General features: G+C 28.3%; 3 protein-coding genes across 4 annotated transcripts; all 3 read right to left on the reverse strand.

Annotated features, from left to right (window-relative positions):
- Window positions 1–678: 678 nt before the first annotated feature.
- LOC107064049 (uncharacterized) lies at window positions 679–4,357 on the reverse strand. 2 transcript variants are annotated; one of them, XM_089178118.1, is made up of 4 exons: window positions 4,224–4,357; window positions 3,252–3,365; window positions 2,465–2,580; window positions 679–2,385 (listed from the first exon to the last, which is right to left on the reverse strand). In XM_089178118.1, the coding sequence occupies exons 2-4, from the start codon at window positions 3,348–3,350 to the stop codon at window positions 2,022–2,024; spliced, it is 579 nt and encodes a 192-aa protein (XP_089034244.1). In that variant the 5' UTR covers window positions 3,351–3,365; window positions 4,224–4,357; the 3' UTR covers window positions 679–2,021. The 2 variants fall into 2 exon arrangements, with proteins under 2 accessions (XP_089034244.1, XP_015171788.2); XM_015316302.2 differs by lacking the exon at window positions 4,224–4,357 and having other exon boundaries at window positions 3,252–3,438.
- LOC149030645 (uncharacterized) lies at window positions 4,217–5,341 on the reverse strand. The gene is made up of 3 exons (XM_089178117.1): window positions 4,973–5,341; window positions 4,751–4,863; window positions 4,217–4,577 (listed from the first exon to the last, which is right to left on the reverse strand). Exons 1-3 carry the CDS (start codon window positions 5,267–5,269, stop codon window positions 4,220–4,222), a joined length of 768 nt encoding a protein of 255 aa, XP_089034243.1. The 5' UTR covers window positions 5,270–5,341; the 3' UTR covers window positions 4,217–4,219.
- Window positions 5,342–6,848: 1,507 nt separating this feature from the next.
- Window positions 6,849–22,256, reverse strand: LOC107064141 (uncharacterized). The gene is given in 9 exon segments (XM_015316506.2): window positions 6,849–10,226; window positions 10,311–12,794; window positions 12,796–12,941; window positions 13,572–13,665; window positions 13,760–13,942; window positions 14,462–14,707; window positions 15,571–16,077; window positions 16,341–16,384; window positions 21,933–22,256. Coding segments are annotated over 9 exon segments (3,957 nt in total). The 5' UTR covers window positions 22,009–22,256; the 3' UTR covers window positions 6,849–10,049.
- Window positions 22,257–23,590: the final 1,334 nt, after the last annotated feature.

A 23,590-nucleotide genomic window follows, 5' to 3' on the forward strand; every position in this document is an offset into this window, starting at 1 on the left:
CCTTTCTTTTGAATTTAATAAAAAACGTCTTATTGCTTCTTCTTTTTTTATTTTTTTTTATTTTTTAACCTTTTCCTTTTTCTCATAAATGAATTCGAACCGATAGAACAGATGTAATATGACAAAGGAAAGATATTATAATTAAATAACGAGTTCATTGTTATATTATTTTTCTGTTGATTTTATACATTGCGTTTAAACATTATTATATTTTGTTGTTGTTAATAAACATGTGTCTCTGTATATTTGTCTCTGTAACAAAAGTATGTCTCGATTGAAATGTCTTTTTTTTTTTTTTTTTTTTTATTTCATACCAATGGCAACAGCTCAATGTTTTTTCAAAGAACATTTCTCTTATTAATATTTAAATCCAACATCACGCCAATTGCGATATCTCGATGTAGAACATTTTATTTGTAATGTATCGAGGGGAAAGTGGTGAAATCGAAAGTAAGTATATATCGTAGAAATAAGAATGTCAGTCAACTATATTTTTCATTTCATAAATTATATATGCATATTGTAAAACTTGATAATATATATATATTGTTCCCTTTTTTATTTTTTTATTTTAATAAAATACGTGTCATTTGTATAAATTCAAACATATTTCTTTCTCTCTACAATTTATCTTTCCAATACTTGTTCAATATATTATCGATATTAAATCGAATCGTAGAAAAAAATCTACTACATAATTACAATATGTTGTATATTATACATGTGTTTTTATATGCAAATAACTGATGTTATTATTCAAATATTATAATTGTACAATATTCGTTTTTTTTTTATTTTTTTATTACAATAATATTTATTATATTTAATACTTGCTTGTTCACATTTATTTAACATTAACAATTTCTCAACAATTGTTATTATTTTAATTTATTTATTATAATACGTATTAAATTTGTGCATATAAATAATTACAGATCAATGATGCTTTAAAATGCATGGATTTTTGGATGAGACAGAATCGAGATCGATGACGGCATGTTTTAAAAAAAGTGGATACCAATCAGGTATTAGTAACTATGGTGAAATTTTGTCCTTGGTTCGAGTATGAGTCAGGAGAAAAATTTGAATTCGAAAACTTTCGAACCCCCCCCCCTGAAATAAAAAAAAAATGATATAATTTTCATATATACGTATGTATCTTATTTTTTTTTTTTTTTTTTTTGATGATTTACGAATGTTCATGGAATTATATTGTATATCGAATAGGAAACACCCGGTAGACTAATTGGGATTGGTCGAGGCCATCTTCTCGATTAAGTTTGGAAGAAGAGAGAGGAAAAGCAAGTGGGTTCTCTCTAGTCTTGCTGTTATGGTAGCAAGTAATATATAAACGCATAGAGTGTTATAATAATCACAGTTGTGCGTTGGTTACTTATAATCTTATGTCATGCTATTCATCTTTGAGAAATCAAACTGATACGTTCAAATATTCGTAACATTTTAATTAATTCGCTATTCGCATTAAAACGTTGACACATCCTTTCGAGAAAATATTTCGGAAGATTTTACGAAATAATAATGTTTTACAATGAACGTGTGAATCATCATGCTAAAGTATCGATTTTCCTATGAGTAAACATCGAACTTGTGCACACGAACAACGAGTATTTATGAACATTGAATTTTAATTAGTACTTTATTAGCAATGTGAATCTTTCAACATTCAACTAATTTTTTTTTTTTTTAAATAAAAATTTTATTTAATTTTTTTCGTTAATAAAACATATAGTAATTCATTAAATTTATTATCTTCTTAATATATATAAATTACGTGTTACGTTGTTTGTCCGCAATGGACTTCTAAACTACTGAACCGATTTTAATCAAATTTTGCACACTCAGTGCTGTTTCATTCAACTTGAAAGATAGGATAGTTTATATTATATTATAATAATATTTTGATCTTGCAAAAAAATATATAGACAATAATATGATAAATGTGATATAAATAACGTCAAAACGTTATTCGTATGATTGTTCTTTGTTTCGTAATTTGGATATTATTTTAAAAAAATAGATATGTCAGAACAACTTCGAAAATTTTCTTGATTACCACAGCCAATATCACCTGAACCATCCTCACAAATACCCCAATTATTTCCAGCCCTATAATGCCATCTAAGGACGCAGTGTTCGCAGGTAAGTCCTTGGGGAAGGACTGCTTCAATAGTGTAATCCTTAATAGCGTATGATGTGATATTATACTTGTACGACCCATTAGCCAATCGTATTGGATATTTCGCGAAACATTCGTCCGTTTCTAGTTCCTTCTTATTGTTCAAAGGACAAATTGAAAATTCGAAATGTCCCAAATGAGAAGCTGTTAATTCAATTTGAATTTGAATGTAAGAACCTTCTATATATCTGTAACAATAATTCTTTATATATATATATTTTTCCAATAAATATAATAATAATAATGTAAGATTTATAATTTGTTTACTCTTTGACAATAAGTCCGGTACCATAAATACCGCCATTTTCGTTGGGTCTTGGTCGTGGTAAAGACCAATCGTCACCACACTCCCCGCAATGACCATTATTTTTTTGATATTGAATCTGTATAAAAATAACTATTTAAATAAATCTATAACTATTTAAAGAAATGAAAAATTTCTTATAAATGGTGTCCCATTGAAATCGATTTTTTTTCAGACTGTAATAGCTATTTGTAAACACTTACTATAAAAAGGTAAATAATACTAATAAGCATACATATATAGTACCAATATGACTAATCAATATTAAAAGTAAAATATCTTGTTAAATAATAATTTTTCTGCATAAGTTATTTAATAACTTTTACGTAGGGAATAAAAACCTGAATAAATTGGTATATTTAAAAATATATAATTTCGTTTAAAAAATCAAAGTTGACTTTCGTGTGACCTGTAAGCTTTTATCTATTAAAAAACTAATAGTATTAGATAATGCGTTAACTTAAACTATTGAACTTTTGTCTAACACATTTTGTTTCTATCATCAACAGTTTCGAAGATATTTAAGTAAATCGATTTAAATGGGACACTTTGTACAATGGAAATATTTTACGCCGTACGATAGGCAATATCTCAATTCGTTAGTGTTTACATGATTGCATATCTGTAGGCGTTATTTAATAATAATTTTATGAATTTTTTTAGAAAAATGTTGATTATTATTTTACCTCGGAAATAAATTTATAATTATTAAATATAATAATGAATAAAAAAAATAATGTAAAATCTTACCTGAAAACCACCACAAAAATGTTGATTATCGAGATAATTACGAGGAACAGGAAGATTCTTTCTCCATGCGCTGCTTCTATTAATTGGATCTAACATCATACCATGACCACGAATCTGTTGCAAATTCACAATAAGCATACAAAAATACACTATCATTTGAAAAAAAACCATTTTGTTTCACTTCTTTTCCTTTTTTTTTTTTTTTGTTTTTTTTTTCTCAAATCCGAATATTTCTATGTGATATACTAACTACACTAATGACGAATAATATTTGATACAATTAGAAATATCTCACCGCGATTGCTTTATATATTTATTATAAACCGATAAGACAAGTGTCATCTAAAATAATTGATAAAAATAACAAATGGATGATTAAACGCATGAATTTTCGTCTAACGTAAGATAATTAATAGATAAACTGAAATTGTGGGGGGGAAAAAGGAGGAAAAACAAAACAAACAAAAATGTCAAATTTTTCCATTGAAAATGAATTTAAACAAATCGCTTAATTATTACAATTTGTAATCTACGTATGATCTGAAATGGTTTATGTTACAGATGATATTTTGTTTCTTCTCATCTTATGTTGATAGTAAAAAAATCAACGATTATTGTTACTGTTGATTATTTATTAACAAATGCAATGGAATAAAAGAATACAAATCTAATCGAACGTTTATCGAACGTCGAACGATAAAATAATGTCAAATTTTTTTTCTAATAATAGTTCGAGATGTTGACAATTTAATCGAGAAAAATCAATATTAATCTTATCGATATTTGTCACGTTAAATTATCTGATTACATGTATATTACTTGTTATCATTTATTTTGAAATGTGACAGAAGAATTTGGGAGTGAAGCAAAAAAAAAAAAAAAACAAAAGAAAAAAAAGGAAAAGGAAAATATAATCAAATAAATTGATAAATTTATTATTAAATATTTAACAAAAATTAAAATGCATATTACGAGATGGTAATATCGGAACAAGTTTTAAATGTTTCTTGAGGACCGCATCCCATTTTTTCAGAACCATCTTCGCAAACACCCCAATTGTTGGCAGCAACGTATTCCCATCTCAAAACACAATGTTCGCAGGTGAGATTTTCTGGCAAAATCAAGGTCATTTTATAATCTTTAGCAGCATGACTTTTAAGCACGTATCTGTCAGATCCATCTTCTAATTTTAAGGGATATCGTTCAAAACACTCTTCGGTTTCCAATTCTTTTGGTTTCGAGAGTGGACATATTTGAAATTTGAAGTGACCCCAATGATTAGCAGTGATACGAACTACGGCTTCAATTTTTTGACCTTTTTGATATCTGCCATCGGAGAGGAAAAAAATCGATATTAGATAATTATACTTAATATGGAAAATAGATGGATGGAAAAATGGAAAATAGAGTTGATTTCGCAAATAATCAATTTGACGTTTAATAATAATCTTATAGATAATTTATAATGTTAACATCGACGTATAATTAATTTGACTTACTTTTTGACGATTGTACCAGTACCATAAATGCCAGTATTTTCGTTAGGTCTGGGTCGTTTAATAGCATAATCATCTCCACAAAGTCCGCATTTACCACCATTCTTTATTTGTACCTGTAAAATATCATACCATTGAGCACATGATTGATGAATAAACTTTGATCTTTGAAAAAGGTTCGAATGGAAAATCACTAAAGGATGTGATACATTAAAAAGTACTCACCTCCAAACCACCACAGAAATTTCCATCATCGTCATAATTCTTTGGAACTTTAAATCCTTTTCTCCAAGCACTGCTTCTATTAACGGGTTCCATTAACATACCATGACCATAAATTTCTTCGACGGATATAACCATTAAAATAACGATCATGAAAAGTTTGACACCAATCATTTTGTAATGAAAATCGTACGACAATTGATACCAGTACGTGAGAGAGAATAAATTAATGTCGATTAAAGTTTTTATATTTATAGGATATCTCATCAAGATCAATGAATGTAAATTGTGGCTTATCATTAAATGAGATAACGAATATTCGATGTGTCGAGGTTTTTTTTTTAATGATTATCTTTTAACCTAACTTTTACTTTTGTTTTTAACATAATTTATTATATACGTTATTAGAAAATTATTCATTTTATTTTCTTAATAATATCATTTTTTTTTATAATTATACTACACTTTTTATCTTATGAGAGTTCTTACTATTTTAGTAAAATCTAAACACATTAATTATATTTATTTAATTAATAATTGTTATTGAAATAAATTCAAATAGAATTAATAAAAAAAAAAAAGTTATATGTGCTTTTTTTACGTAATTATTTTATTATTTTAAAATAGGACGACAAAATTGAAAAGTTATTTTTAAAATGTTATTTATATTATTCGTATCATACAAAATAAATTCTTGTATAATACGATTTCTTATATAACGCGATTTAATAAATCACGTAATGTATTATATTAATCACGTTACATAAGAGTTTGTTTGTATATTTAAATTACATTCTCATGAATTAATGAAAAATCTTTCAATAAATAAATCGTCAACGAATCTAAACAATTATTGTATTAATTTAAGTGTCATGAAAATAACAAATTAGATCATAGGTTATTACATATTCAATAACGATTAACGATAAACTCGACATTTAATTTTTATTCGTTTGATATTTATCAAGATTGTTATCGTTTGAGATAACAAAAGTAAACTTTCACTTTTATATTATATTTATTTTTATCTAAACGCGTTTATGTATTTTAATCCTTTGCACTCCGCACGACTTTGCGACAGAAATGGCACATTTACAGACCGTGTCGTATTATTTAGTATAACTTTGGAACCAAGTAAAGGATTCTAATGATATTGGACTTATATTAATCTGTAGACATCAAGGAACATATTGACCTAAAAAATTTTTATCAAAAAAACTTATTTACCAAGAAAATGTATATGTGTAATAGCGTTGCAATTGAAAAAAAAAAGTGAGCGCGTTTCATTGTATTTGAAATGTGTGATACTATTTGATAATATTTCTTTGTACATTATAAATCTTACTATAAAATGCGAGATATATGCTCCTATATAAAACCTTTCTTCTACAAATTCTTCTTATCGCTCATCTCAAGTTTCGTCAAGAAGTTCTCGAACTGTCGTGAGCACCGCGTCTCGCATTCTCTTAGAACACAAAACCTGTTGACATTTGTTTTTATATATCTTTGTTATTTTACTAAATTTTGATTCGTTATTTTGTGCTATTTTAAGAGAAAACATCAGGGAAACATGCATGTCTTAAAAAAGTGTGCTGAAATAACTCAATTCACCGTAATCACTTTAAAGTTTCATACGTTGAGACATCGGAGTGCAAGGGGTTAAAATAAAACCTCTGTCATATCGTTCCACTTTTATCACATTTTGTTTTTACTTTTGTTTTTTAACTTATAATTATTCTTTTTTTATTGTTACTTGTTTTTGTTATTCATTCTTCACACTATTGTTAAAACTTCTTTTATTCGTTTTATATTATGGCAGTAGGATATATTAGGTAATGGATAAATACCAAGTTTTAAAAAACAAAGTACAATGAAGATATACAACGAATGACATTTATTCTCATGTTCGTTTCCTTGAATTAATTTTAAGTACAGATTTGGTATAGAAGTTCCTACAAACAAAAATATTACATATTAAGGTAACGTGAAATGGGAGAAAGAGGGAGAGATTCCGAGAGAGAGAGAGAAAGATAGAGGGAGATATAGATCATTCGAGGATTAACCCCTTAAGCTTCAATGATTTTGAAAAAAAAACGGCAAAAAACAATCATTTTCTTTTTTTGCATAAAGACATAGTTTAGAACATTGTTTTGACCAAAAAAAAAAAAAATGAAAAAATACAGAAATAATGAATATTTTTATATTAATTTTGGATTTTGTTCCACATTTACAGAGAAGAGCCGAATATTGCAATGTTATACGTACGTCAACTTTTATAATCTTTCTTTTCGAATGACTATTTCGAAAAAAAAGAAAACAAAACGATTCTTTTTCTTTGCTTTCACATTCTTATTTTCCATTTTCTATTCTATTTAAGTGTACAAAAATTATAGAGATATAAAATAATAGGCCGCTCGAGTTAACTCAAGCGTGCTGCTTAAGGGGTTAAGAAGATTGATCAAATTACGATCTTTTATTTAAGACAAATGTTTAAGATCGTAGACGTTTTTAATTGGTCAAGCTTAAGTTTTGAAAGTCTGTGAGAATATTTATTTTTAACTTATATATACCTTTAAACAAATCTGTTTTATATATATACAGTATAATCTCACTAATCCGGCACTTCAATAGATCGATACGTCCAGTAATCCGGCACCCCCTGCCCGAGCCACCCTCACCACTCTACGCCTATGCACTCCGTCGCCGTGTCGTTGTCTAGCAATCTAACCTCAAAACTTATTGACTTTTTTTCTCTATAATCCAGTAATCCGAACATTCCAATAATCCGGCACCCTCTGGTTTTTAATAATGCCGGATTAGTGAGATTGTATTGTATATATATATATATATATATATAAATACAAATAAATAATTAATAAACAATTTGCAAATATAGTAAATTTACTGTGATAATTAATTATTAAATAATAAACGCATTATTATAATATTGATATAATAATAAAAATTAAATAAATATATATATATATATATATATATATATATATATATATATATATATATATATATATAAAGAAACAATTTGAAATACAATTAAAAATTGATATGTTATTTTAAAATCGTTAAAATAATTAATAAAGGATTAACATAAATTTTGCACAACTAGAAGAGTTCGTCAATTTTTTCTAACAATAAAATATATACATAACATATATTATATTTATATAGTATATGTATATGTATACGTAGGTAGGTAGGTAGGTAGGTACCTATACGTTGTGCGTACAACTATTATTTTGATCAAACAATCAATCTCAACACTTTTCATTTTTCTTTCCTTTTTTTTTTTTTTAATTTTGTTATCATTTTTTTATTTCGTATCTTTCTTCTCTTTATATTATATGTATTTATGTTTGTATGTATGTATTTATGTATGTATACGTATATACACATCGCTTTTCTCGATAAATCATTTTCTTTTTCTTACGCTTGAAAATCATTTGAATAAATTATTTTAATCATTCATTTCACGTTTAAAGATATTAATTGTAATAATTATTGTAATGTCATTATCGTTAAAATTGATATCTTTGATTTCATTTGTTGGTAAAAATTGATAAATGAAAATGACGAATATAATAGTACCGTTAATCGTTGAATTTACGAAATTTTACAATGATAGTCAAAGAGATCTGATTGGCAAAAAAATGCAACAGTTTTCTAAAACCTGTCATTTCGATATTATGTAATATTTATGGTGTATAGCAATAGCCTGTCGTCAGTCAGCCAGTTTCGTTAGCCATTAACAAGGGGGGGGGGCGGCTTCAAATTTGTGAAAAAAACTATGTACCTATGTCGCAACAGTTTTCTAAAATCTCAAAATTCGTTTTTGAATACTGAATCAACTAAAAAATGATGTAGATACTGTAAGTCTTGAAAATATCGTAACGGGATGTGTCAGCAGCGCGTCAAAGTCATACAAAAAGTATGTTCTGCGCTGTTCTATCGACTGCTGACGGCGTATGTTAAATAAAAATTCAGGCTTACTATATTTTTTTGATTTTTCCTATTATTAACAATTTGTAGACCAAATTTAACATTTTAGAAAACAGTTTCATCAACCATACTTTTTTTAATGACTTTGACGCACTGCTGACGCGTCCTGTTACGATATTTTCAAGACTGACGGTATCTAGATCATTTTTTAGGTAATTCACTATTCAGAAATCAATTTTGAGATTTTAGAAAACTGTTGCGACATAGGTAACTAATTTTTTCACAACTTTGAAGCCGCCCCCCCTTGTTAATCGCTAACGATCAGCTTTTAGAAAAGTGTTGCACTTTTTTTGCCACTCAACTCTCGAACTATGATGATTAATCGAGTCAAATATAAAAAGAAAGAAATATGAGAAATTAATTCAAACTTTCGTATCGAATCGAATGATAAAAAAAAAGAAGAAAAAAAAAATCAATGGAATTTATTCCGATCGCATAAATGTTTGTTTTTTTTTTTCTTTTCAACGAGTATTATGCCAAAAACCCTGTAATTTGTTTGCCCATATTATCATTTGTCACGAACTAATTGGTGGTATTTATCGATCGTAATAAAAAAAAAAGATAATTAATATTTATTTTTAACCCCCTAAAAAAATTCATAGAAATAATTTATATAATTAAATTATTACAAAAATTAGATAATTGTGTGTGTATCTTGGTAATTTATGACACCAAGTTGAAAGATAAAGAAAATTGATTTTACAATTTATTTGATAATATTATAAAACAATTGTAATGAATAAATACATCATAAAACCAATGTTTTTTTTTTTTTTTTTCTTAAAACCATTGTCATAATTATCATTATAAAATATGCTATAAGACGATACGATAAATAACCATTACAAATTTAAACACAAAAGTACGTGAAGAAATGTTGAACCTTTTTTTTAATGTTCGAGATTTTGTTTTTTTCTTTTTCTTTTTTTTTTTCTTCATTTTAAGTAGTAATCTCATTGAAATCTATTTGAGAATCTAATTAAGAGCTTCTTCGTCTATACGGATTACAATTTTGACGAACTGAAAGATAATTTGTTTTTTTCTTCGGGGTTTCTATATTGTTAGATTATTTATAATGCATTTTGTATTATTTATTCGCATATTTCGGAAGCTCTTCCTCTTCTATTCCTTCATCCGGACGGTGTACTACCATGGACGTTGAATTGTTGATAATTTTGATCGTTGGTTCGATCGTCGATCCGATAATTGATTTTTCCACAGGATTTGGTGATCGAATAGGTTCCTTGTCAAAATATAAAAAAAATGAAACAAATAAATAAATATAACGTTAATATATATATATATTTTTATAAAATATAATTCTCACCTCGATAGCATTTGATTTGAAATTCAACAAATTCTGTTGCCTTAGATCTTCCAATTGTTTTTCCAAAATATCGTTCCGATTGTTATGAGTTTCGTTAAGGTTATCATCGTTCTTCGATATCATATGTTTTCCCGATGCAACAGCCGAGACAGCAACAAAAGCATTTTTCGATAAATTTGTCGAAAAGTTAGATGCCATGCCTGATTTCATAATCGGTAGAGTGGTTACCCTATGATAACTAAATTGTTTCCATTTCGAAGGCCACGAATTGGATCTTTCATAAGTGTTATTCCAATTGTTCAATTTATATATCGGTAAGGTCTTCTTCGAATGATCAGCTTTGATGTTCGTTTCATTAACTTTCGAAATAGATTCGTTAGAAATTATTTTATGATTGTTTATTCCTAAATCGACGTTTTCAGGTTGACCCTTGTCAAAATTACTTTTACGATCTCGTAAAACATAATTCTCTTTGTTCGAATAATCGTTTGCCAATTTGGACGGCCAATAATTAACTTTATTCAAGGTCGGAGACCAACGATCAGAAGGATTAAATTCATCTTGCATTAATAAATTATCGCGTTCATTGTTCCAAGGATTTATGTTTTTAGGTCTTTGAGACCAAGACTCAACTTCGTTGATATGTTTTCCATAATTTGAAACCATATTGTTATTATCATTTTTATCAAACCAACGTTGCATCGTAGTTTTGATAGGATTCTCGTTGATTGTGGGTGCATTTTCATGTTGCTCGAATCGATTGGACATCGATGTTGATTTATCAACAGGCATAACCCAAGAATCGATCGATTGTATTTTTGGTAAATTAGAATTGAAAGCATATTTTCTAGACCATACTGGTTTTTCTTTGTTCCCGCGATACCAACTGTAAACATCATCAATTAAAGATTCGAATCGACGATTGTCGTCGGTATTAGATTTTGTCCAATCCATCGTATTCTTTGATTTAACATTGTAATTACCATAATCTAATATATCCTTTGTTAATTTGTAATTTTTAATCGATTCATTTTCTTGCTTCGACGAATTTCTTTCTCGATCGGTTTGCAAGACGTTCCATTGATCGTTAGGCATTTCTTCATAAGTCTTTTCGTCATTCTTATCTAAACCTAACTTTTTAACCAAATCCGCGTTAGGATTGTACGATTTACCGTTCTCGTCTTTCGGCCATGGTTTTGTATCCGAAGATTTGTAAGGCCAAGTTGCCGGATCTGATGTCAAACTGTTCCAAGTAGTCATACTGATCTTCGGTAAAGAAACTTGACTTTTACCATATTGTCTGGCCATTTTAGTAGTTGATTTAGGTGTTTCGGGATAAGGTCTGATTTTAGTATCATCCCATGGTGTTGTTATAGTCTTTCGTTCGACATTATCGCCAGTTTTTAATAGTTGACTACTTTCCGTTTGTGACCAAGGGGGTTTAACTTGAAAAGGAGAATTAACTTGCGAACCTGACCAAACATTAGGCCCATCTAATTCCAAGGGATACGAGAAACGTCCATCGTCATATTCGTCACGTTCCCTCTCCTGTTGTCTTTGTCTTCGTCCCTGCGATTCTCTCCAGTCACGCCAATTACGATCGATTCGATTATCCGAACCAAAATCCGATTCGGAATCTTCCTCGTCATTGTCATTGTCCAACGGACTCCAAATGTTATTTCTAATCGTTGGCCAAGTCCTACCACGAGTTGACCAATAATTATTATCGTATTGGGATTGTCTCCAAGGCCATTCGTTAGGTAAACGTGATGGCATAGTATGTTCATCTCGTCCATCCCATCCGTTCACTTTCCAAGGAAGATTATTATACTTCGAAGATACATCTGGCCAACTTCTACTAATTGGAAATTTTTGATTAGGCGATTTGTTATCTCTAACGTGGGCAAACTCTTCCTCCAATCGTCCATTATCATCGTCCTGATAATCCTCCTGACCTTTATCCTGAATAAAATCACGGGATGGTAATATCATCGGACCGAATCTAAAAGATTGAAGAACTCGTTCGGGTTTTTCGTAATCTCTTAAATGATCCACTTGCGGGTCGAATCCATTACGATTAAGATTGTTTTTATCTAACGGATAATAATTCGGTTGGACCGATAATTTATGTCCCTTTTGCAAAGATAACAAAGATTTTCGTCTATCCATATTGAATTCCTTTAAATTACTCGGCTCATCGATAAATCGTCGTTCATTAATCGTTCTTGGTTTTGAATTGGCTGAATAACGAATCTTTGCTATGTCGTCGTTTGATTCAGGCCGAATTTTATCTTGCCAGGTTGGACCAGATAATTTGTCCGATAATAATTGCCATTTAATTGATGTCATTGTTGGATGAGATGTTATCATTGACGATGGTGGTGGTGTTACTATATCCGTAGTTGTTGTAGTTATGGTTGTTGTAGTAGATTCATGATCTTGTAACTTTTTCTTCTTCTTCATCTTCTTCTTCTTCTTCTTTTTTCTTTTTCTTAGTTTTCTTACGTTCCTTTTGCGAATCATCCTGTGATACCTCGTCAATCGTAGCAAATGTAGTTAATAATCCATCGTCATTTCTTTTTTCGATATTATAAATATTCCTTAGGTAATGCATATATGGAACGTCGTTCACTAAAATTGGTTAACATCATTTTTTCTTTTTTTTTAAATCTATCAAATAAAAGTCGTCTATTGGGATCTCTAGCACTTGAATACGCTATCTGGTGGCTAAATTCAGAACTAGAGCAGTAAGGAGGAATTGTAAACAAAAAGCTAAAATATTTATAATATTACAATCATCACTTGGTACTTGCCCACACTTAATCACATGTCCAACATTTTAATACACTTTCACCACCAACAAAATTTTGATTGCACCAACATATTTTGATAATAATAATATAAATAATAAATAATAAATAAATAAAATATAAATAATAATGTTATACACGTTGTTCTCTATTTTGATTGTACAAGTAATGCACAGCATCATCCAGTCTCTAGTTCATATTTTTGCCGCTAGGGTAAGCCACGCCCCTGCCAGAGATCCCAATATATAATTGTTTATGAGTGATAATTATCATTATTAATTCCCCATTTGTTTAAAGTGTCAAGTAAAAAAGTTTTATATATAAATTGTTATAGAAAATAATTGAAACGAATTGTTGTAATTTATTTGCTATAGACATTTTGATTTTATTGAAGGTTAACGTAAAAATAAATTCAATTGATTATTATTTATATTATATTCATTTGACTTACATATGAGATTTTGTTTTTTTTCATATTGTTCCAAAAGTTCGGGTAAATCTGCATCAAGTTTTAACAAAAATTTACCTATTTTCTCTTCCTGATCCTATTGATAAATAATATTTGATTAATAAAAAAAATCTCAATTGATGGAATTTTATTCGAAGAACGAGTAGAAAATGTCACTTAACGAATCTTACCTTTGTTTCGTGCAATTTTTCTTTATCTTTCGTAACGGTTCGTAATAATTTATATTTTTTGATTTTTTTCATTAAATTTTCAAACCATTTATTAAACAATTCTTCAATATCGTCGGACATATTGACACGTATGTCATTTTTATCGAGGTCCTTGATGGGTGACGTTCTTTTATCCTTTGCTCGCTTTTAACGAATAAACAAGAATTTTTTCATTAATAATAGCATCAGCCGATATCAATTTTTCAATATAAAAAAAAAAAAAAACAAAAGAAAAGTTTTTTAATAAAATATTTTAAACAAAGTTTCATAAATAAATAAGCTAACATAGCAGTTTTCAAATTTTTCAAAATTCGTAAATCCTTAAATCATGAATCTTACTAATTTTTATTTTTTATAAAAAACTGAAAAATAAATTTCAATCTGTACAATGTATTTATTTTTTTCAATATATGAATTATTAAAAATAGTTTTTATATATTTTTATAAATTAAGCTTTATTATTAACTAATTGAAAAAAATTGTAATTGCAAAATTTGTGTGATAAGTAAAATAACTATTAAAAAAATAATGAAGTATTTAATGATATTGAACTAATTTAAAAAAAAAAATCACGAATTACAGTTTTAATGAATCGTAGGACAATAATTGCATTTGAGTGCGTCAAATTAATAATACTCGAAAAAATGAAACTTTATTTCCCACCTCATTTCTTCCAGGATCTTCTCTTTTTACAGGATCAGTTTCCTCGTTCAAATCATTAAAAGTTTCTTCGGATGGTACAAGACTTTTTGGAACTTGAGTCTCGTTACCAGGTAGAATGATTTCTTTTTGTGTACTCAATTCTTTTTTCACGGTGGGTACACGCTTTTTCCTTTTTTCTTTAATATCTTTTTCTTCCTCTAGTTGCCTCAAGCTCTTCTCTTTTTTATATTTTATTAAATCTGCTACCTAAAAAAGAAAAAATAACGAAAGAAGTATTTCGTAGCAGCAATGATATACAATTTATCATCAACTTTAAGTAGAAGGGCTACGATATATTATTATTTAACAAGAAAGATAAAAATGATAAAATTAATAAAGAATAAACTAGATAATTAAATAGATAATAATAATAAAAATAAAAAAATAAAACATGTTTGCATATCACACAAATTAGAAGTGAAATCTTCAAATGAACAAATTTCGAGGATAATTTATTCTATAATATTATTTGTAGTTTTAATTTGTTGTTATTTATTTAATTATTAATTTTATTATAAAAATGCGCGCCTGTTCGTATGCAACTCTCCAGACACACTTTGAAAATGTTGCTTGCGAGCGCCATCTAATGGGACGGAATTTTTTTGCAGTCAAAACTGTTCATACACGCATGTATTATGGGTTGCCTATCTTTCGGGCAGAAAAAACATAAAACAATTTCTTCATGACAGATGACGCTCGTAAGCATCATTTTCAAAGTGTGTCTGGATGGTTGCATTCATACAGGCGCGCATTTTCAATAATAATTATAAAGAAAGTAAATAATAAAACACTTTAAAAAATGTTTGCCAATCAAATATTTTTATAAATAATAATAAAAATTGAATTCTTTCTCCCACTACATCGTCCGTTTCCTTTCCCCCCTACATTCCGATTTCGTTTTCCCACTACATCACCGCGTTTCATTTTTTCAAATCACACCCATTCTAAAGAACTTTTCACTTCAATAAAATGAAATATGAAAAATTAAATAAAATTCGAAATAAAATTGTATTATCCATACGATAATGTTAGTATATTATTATTGTTATTGTTCAAACAAATTAACCAACCTCTTTATCTTCGTGTTTCTTTGGTAATTCATCAGTGATAGCTTCGTTGAAAGCAACATCTTCGTCAGATTTATTTTCAAGAACATTTTCATGTGATTCAAAATTTTTCCCAGCAGACGAATTATTCGTTTTAGATTGAACAATATCATCTCTAGTTTCATCTTTCGTTTCATCTTTCGACATTGCCTCGTGGGACTCTGCCAAAGCCTTTAATTCATCCTCGTATTCGTTTCTTTCCTCACCCTCGTATTCTTCTTTACCATCTTCCTCCTCCTCCTCCTCCTCCACCTGCTCGTTCTCTTCCGAAACATATTTTTCATTTCTCTGTACGTTTTCTTCTTCATCTCTGTTATCATCTTCCTCATCTTCGTCATTTTCCTCTTCCCCCTCCTCCTCTTCCTCCTCCTCCTCCTCCTCCTCCTCTTCTTCCTCTTCCTCAAAAACGTTCACGTGTTTCAACGAATCGTTCGTCGAATTAATCTCACCAGTTTTATGCGTAATTATAATCTAACAAACATTTCGATTAAAAAAAAAAAACCAAACAAAATTGTAATACTAATCTCATTTTGTTTTCACCAATACAACGTTTCTCAAATTGCGATATGATTGGTTAATAATAATATTAATTGACGAATAAATCTATTCTTTAGATTTAAATGTTATCCAAGAAAAATAATTGTATCATATATTTCGCTGAATAAAAATTAACCGACATGATTAATTATGGTTTTAAGAAACGTTGTAACGATATTATTAATAAATTAACTCACCGAGGTATTATCCACGTTAGAATCTAATTCGGTTTTGGCGTTGACTATTAAGAACACAGGAAAACAAATATATAATATTATTTTTTATTTCAATACGTATCATCACAAGCACAATATATAATATAATTTAATTTTAAGGAAAGATTATTCTCTGTATAGTAGAAAATGTCGATCAATAATAGAACGTAGGCGATCCCGCTCGACGAACATCGTCGCTTTTTCCGAGCTCTTTCTCAATCGATACAAAAAAAGAAAAAGAAAAAGAAAAAGGAAACGAAAGAAACGATTATTTAAAGTTTACTTTTAATGTTAATGAAAATATTGAGACATAGATTAAATTATTCCCAATGTTTTTTTTTTTATCTTGTAATATAGTACATTTTTTGATACATGCAATAATATATATATATATATATATATATAGATATATGTTATTTTAATTTTAGTTATACACGAGATCCATTTTACTGTATTACTTTTTTTTTTAACAGTATGAATTTTATATAACTCATTATCAATAAAATAACATTTAAAAAAATGTAATACACGAAAAAACTTATTAAGAAAATGTGAGATATTTCTTGGAACAATCTTCTTCTTCTTCTTCTTAATATATATAAATTACGTGTCACGTTGTTTGTCCGCAATGGACTCCTAAACTACTGAACCGTTTTCAATCAAATTTTGCACACTGTGTGAAGTTTCATCCAATTTGAAAGATAGGATAGTTTATATCTCAATTTTATTGTGAATTATTTGTTTATTAAACAAAGAATCATGATTATCTCCGTTAGTTCGATAAGATTCTAAACAGATGGCGGTATAAGGTAATTCGTTGACTTAAAGATGTGTGTATAGGACTGATTGTGAGCCACAGCAACGGGTGACGGGGCATCCCTAGTATAATATAAAAGGAGACAAACTATTTGAAATATGAGAACCTCTCTCTCCCTCCCTCCCTCCCTCCCTCTCTCTCTCTCTCTCTGTCAGTCAATTAGATTGGAATTTGGTATCTCAACAATTTTAAAAGGAGAAATTATTTTTATTCTCGTATTTCAGTCTCACTCTCTTTCTCTCTCTTTCTCTTTATCTGTAATAATATCGTCTAGAAAAAATACGTGGTATAATTAAAAAGTTAGAAAAAAAAAAAAAGAAAAAGAAGAAGAAGAAGAAGAAGAAGAGCAATTAATCGAAGATGATAATAGAAATCCATTTACTTTGAGAGATTACTACGACGTTTTACGAAGATTAAAAGCGGAGATAGAAACGGAATCGATCGTGAGAATGAAAATTATGCGAGACTTTTCTTTTTTTCTTTTTTTTTTTTTCGATAAAAAGATTTCAAGAGCGTTCGAGCGATGTTAATCAAATTAAAAAAAAAAAAAAAAAAAAATAAGATAAGGAAAATTAGTTTCTATCACGTACATACGTTCCCTTCTTTCCAATCTCTTTCTCTATTCTTCGCAATTTGATTTCTCATTAATTTATTATTCGTTCTTAACAAAATCTTGGCCACTTACTCTCTCTCTCTCTCTCTCTCTCTTTATTTCCAATTATATCTGCCACTTTATCGTCGTACTTTTCAAAGGAATCTTTTTTTTTTTAATCTCTTTTATCGATGTTCACCGTGAATATTAGCATATAACCAAGAGCTTCGATGTTTTATCTATTATCTCATCTTTCTAATGATAAAATTTACAATTCTACATATTGCATTTAATCAATTTTAATATATAATAGATTTATAATAGATAATAGATTATAATATATATTAGATATATCATAATAATTAATGAAAGATCAAAATTGGTGAATGTGAAGATATGGTCGTTTGATACATGTCCAAAATATTAATGAATAAGAATATTACTGAAATATGTCGATTTATCACCAGACATATTTGTTTTCTGTAGAAATTTCACATACACTTGAATCTTGACATTCTCCAATTTCGGTCTTTCACGTTAAACGTATCTATTTTAACTCATGTCAGTGAGCCAGGTCCAAGTACTCCCTCGCGATATATGTACATGACTTGCTTATCAACTCGATCGATAACAACGCTTTTCCACCTATGTCGAAGTCCTCCTCACCTCGTTCCTAGACTCACCATCATGTTTCTTTATTCCTCTCTATCTCTCTCTCTCTTTTTTCAAACAAAACTGACAAGACTCATATCCTTTGATCCCTAATTGCTTTGAAACTACAAGTTCACGTTTTTCTTAAAGCCCATTAGAAACAACATGATGTATTTTATTGTGTTGATTCATAAATCATTCCCATCGTGAGTTCAAAGTTAATTACAATAAAACGCGTGTTATTTTTAAATAAATGTTAATTTTCTTTCATCATTATTCTTACTTATTAATATATTTTTTTTTTTTTTAACAATTGCTTTGATTCATAAATAAGAGCTGTATTGTTATCAAGTTGATTGAAAAGTTATATGTTCGTTTGCTAATTCAAAGAAAATTTGTATAAATTCATTCAAGTTTACAAATATCAAATGGTTTGTTCTGTTTTGTCACGATCAAATATTACGAACTTTGATATTGTCAATAAACAAAGAATGGATCTTACTGTAAAAATTCTGTATACGAAAAACTTGAGATATCATTACTATATACAACTTTTTCATATATTAAAGATAATAAACAATTTTTATTTATATATATATATATATATGATATTTTATAATCAGAATTTGTAATTTTTCCAAACATAGAATCATTTGGAATTATTTTATATATATATATAATTATATTTATTAATCGATTCAATATAATAAATAAAATATGATTAAATAGATGAAAAATATTTTGCTGATGAATAAAAATGAACTTTAAAAAAAGAAAAAAAAAGAAAAACCAAACGACAGTATTATTCTTTCCAACAAAAACTTGGATCTTTTCCAACAGATGTTACACGTACTACAAGAAGGTGGTTACTTTCATAGTGTATCGGTATTTCTTTTATCTTTAGAAAACTCATCGCTTTCTCTTAATGTACGTGATCAAAGGAAAAAAATATCTAGATATTTTTACATTAGCAGTAGCAGTATTATATTAGTAGATACTACTTTTCTTTGTAACTATACTTGACTATTAAGAAAAATAAAACGTCTATACCCACGCATTGAATAGTGAACACACAACATCGTAGGGTTTCGTTCTCATGCTTAATAATATATTTATTTTTCTCTTAGCAATTCTGGTTGTTTTTTCTTTTTCTACTTTTGTACACGTTACTTGACAATGTTACGGACAAATAGACAGACGTTTGTTAAATTGTATTCTATTTTTTTTTTTTTTTGATTTATGACTTATTATGATAATTTAATATTTTCCTAATTTTCTTATCGATAAATGTCAACAACAACAACAACAAACAAATGTGTGCTGATCACATATGGTAGAAGTGAAACCTTCCAAGAAAACCAAGCTTCGAAATAATTGAATTGTAATACAGCGCCATCTATTAAAAGAACCTTACAGAACCTAGATAACCTCTAAATAAATATTTTTAAATTAGTAATAAAAAATAATAAAATAAAACAAAAATATCGCGATGAAAATTGTGCTATGTTCTAAGTTGGATAAAATCACGTGAAATAAAATTAATTTTCATTAAAATAAGTTGTGTAGTTTTGAAATTATTAGTGGACAAACATATTGTGACAATGAATTTTTATATATAGAATTTAATTAATTAATTAATTATTTTTGTTTCATCGGTTTCACGTTCTTCCGTTTCACGATTTTCAAATCACCTCGATTCTAAAGAAGTTTTCACATCAAAAAGAACTGATCAAAAATAGGAAAGAAAAATACGTAGAAACGATTCAATCAAAAATACGACAAATTTAAATCCGATGTTACTTTTCGTAGAATTTTTTAGCTTTAAAAAACCCTCCTCCTAAAAAATAAAATACAGAAATTGGGTCAGATTCGAATATAAAAGAAAACATCGTAGTTGGCCTGCTTTAGTAAAGGAACCCTCAGTATTTATGGGCAGTGGCTTAATATCGATCTCATGACCTCTGAAATAGTCGAGTGGGTTGACGTGGTCCTTGAAACAAACTCTTTCATTTCATCTTTCTACTTTCTCCTATTCACTCCTGTCAGTCTCTCTCTCTCTCTTTTCCGGATTCTTTCTATTTGCTTTCATCTTATTCTCCTTATCTAATATTGATATTTTTAAATTCAATACTCGAATCAAACGAAAATAAAAAAAAAAATAGAATAAGAACAAAAATATACATACATTAAGTAAATTTATTCATAGGGGTTAATATTCGTTCGCATTTATTTTTTTTTTTTTTTAATTAATATTTTCAAAGTAAATTTTACCGAAACTATTTCATTATACAATAAACATACGAACTTTTGATTATACATATGGAGAGAGAGAGCAAGAGAGAGAAAACACATGCTAATTTTAACAACGAAACTCGTGTCATGTGATTTTGTTTATAATACAAAAATAATATTTTCTTCTTTCATTAGAACTTACTATTTTTATTTTACTTCTCATTTTTTCGTCGTTCCTCGTCTTGAAACAAAGCTCGACGTCCATTATGCGGACCTCATTATTTGTGACCCACTTTAACCCAACTACTACTACTACTACTACGGTATATAACAATGGTTTTCCGATTCTCGCTGGCTGCATCCTCGTTAGTTATATTCGTTCGGCAAGTACTACGAATGAATTAAAAAAAAAAAAAAAAAAAAAGAAATGCAAATTTATTCTTTTGTTTCATACTTGACAAATTAACAACTACGAATATTCGATAAGGCATGAAAGAATAAAATATAATTAACGTTTTAGGATCTATTATTGCATCAGGGGGAGTAATAATAAAGCTAACAGAATTTAAATGCAATTTTCAAACGTTACTATCGAATTTCTATTAGTTGATATGACAGTAAACTACTGTTCCTGACAATACGATTATCGATAACTCAATAATTGAAGTATGAATAAAAAAAAGAAAAAGAAAAAAAAAAAAGAGAAAATGACTTTATCCATTAAAAGGTAAAAGCATCCCTGTGATTCGTCGTAATCGGAGAATCGGTTTATGAAATGCATTTAATCGTTTTTAGATCGATATAAGTAGTAATATTAATATATATATTCGATTCGATATAAGTCGTTCGTTCGACTTTAACTTGTCGTGAATGAAAAAAAAAAAAAAAATTACTAAGGTGTATTATTCGTGTAAGCTCTCGATTGACGACTTACCCTAAGATATCCTAAATGACCGTGACATCTGTGCTTCTTCCTATTACCTTAGTCTACGATTCAATTTCCGCAAATAACTGCTACTTGTCCATAGGTATATGACAAAGAGAGAGTGTATGTGATAGAGAGAGAGAGAGAGAGAGAGAGATAGAACACAGTAAGGTACATAGACGTTGACAGTGTTAACAAAGTTATCGAATACGTCTTTGATCAACCTTACGAAATTTTAACCCGTCTCAACTTGAAATCCAATATAAATATATAATAAAGTATATATTAAATAATATCTCTCTTCTATATATATATAGATAAATATATATGTATATGTACATATAAATAAAAACTCACCGACTACGAGAACTGCTGTAACGAGGAAGAAAAATAGCAAAAGGGGTGAAAATAAAAGAGACATCGTTCGTTTCATGATTCTTGGACAACTGCTTCCAATTATCACCACGGATTACTTTCTTTCAATTATATCGCGACAATGATTGATCAATTAAATTCATTGTTTAAAATCATGTTTCGAAAAAAAAAAAAAAAGGTAACTCGAAGCTCGCTTCGTTCCCGCCTATCCTTTTCGAGCGTTTTTAACACGCATTCACCGATGACACAAGTCGTAGATAGAAGAACGGTCGAACGCGCACTGAACGTAACCTCCCTTCTCCTACGAAAGAGACACCCTCTTTTTCCACCCTACTAACCATCCTTACAACCATCCCCTTTCGTATAAGCAGAATGTTTCATGCGAAAACCACTAGCGGCGCTATAACTTTCGTTAATATTAAAATTGATATTTTTTCTTCTTCCTTTCTGTTCTACGTATCTTCTATCAATAAATGAAATTGAAAAATATTAATTGCATTTTGTTTTTGTTCGTAAAATTTTGTTTTTTTTTATCTCTGACATTTCATTTTCTTACAAACCAATCGAGAATCTTTAGATTTATAAATAATTTGATTTAAATTTGTTTTTCTCTTCGATCGATTGGACTTTTGTTTCTTTATCCTTTGTACATAGCTTCAATGGATAACAAATGATTTATATAAAAAAAAAATAATATTAATGAATTTCTCGATGTAACAAGTTGTAGATAAAAATTCAATTGAAATTTAATATTTAATAGAGGATTAAAGACATTTAAACATTTTTTTTTTTTTTTTTTTTTTTTTCAACGAAAGGTAAATTCAATTCGATCATATATCGTGTGAAAAATCTTATTAATTCGAATTATATTTACTAAAAGTATTCTTGTTTTCCTTTTTTTAATTATTCTGGGCATATGATATTATAGAGTTTAATGATCAATTAAGCTTCTATGCACAAAGATTGACTGTATCTATACGTAGAGAACATAGTCTATCATCAGGGGTAAGAGATCACATTGTTATAGTTCGTAACTTATCCTACACGCATGTATGAGAGTTGCCTATAGCCAGGGGCGCTGTCGCTAAAGTTAATTCCAATGTTAAACGTCAGGTGACGCCTAATTCGAATTGATATATTAATCGAATAATAATTTGAATGTTACTTTTTACCCCTATACGCGTCATATATATATATTTATTAGGAAATTATGTTTTATACAGGAAGTCTTTGACTAATTGTTAGAAAAAAAAAAATTTAACCAATTGAAATGTTCAAATATAATTACACTTTCATTTTCATACATTAGAAATAGAAATGAGATCATAATTAATAAAATTTATCAAAATTTGTTAACATTCTTCTTATCGAATGAAAATTTGCATTTTTCTTTTTAATAAACACATTTTTTTTTTTTTATTTTTTCAAATAGCAACTCTACGTTTCTTTTTTTCTTCTCAATTTTATTAATGTCAAGCACGATAGATACGTTTTTAATTTATAGAATTTATAAGGAAACAGTTACTTCAAAAGAAAATGTTCGATTGATTGATTGCACAAAACAAAAAGAAAAACAAAAACAAACAAAAATATATCAAACAACACATATATAAATAATTTATCGTCAATAATAAATATGA

This window comes from Polistes dominula, unplaced genomic scaffold, assembly GCF_049000335.1.
Source record: "Polistes dominula isolate Pdom_NZ unplaced genomic scaffold, Pdom_raw_medaka contig_77, whole genome shotgun sequence".
NCBI lineage: Eukaryota > Metazoa > Arthropoda > Insecta > Hymenoptera > Vespidae > Polistes > Polistes dominula.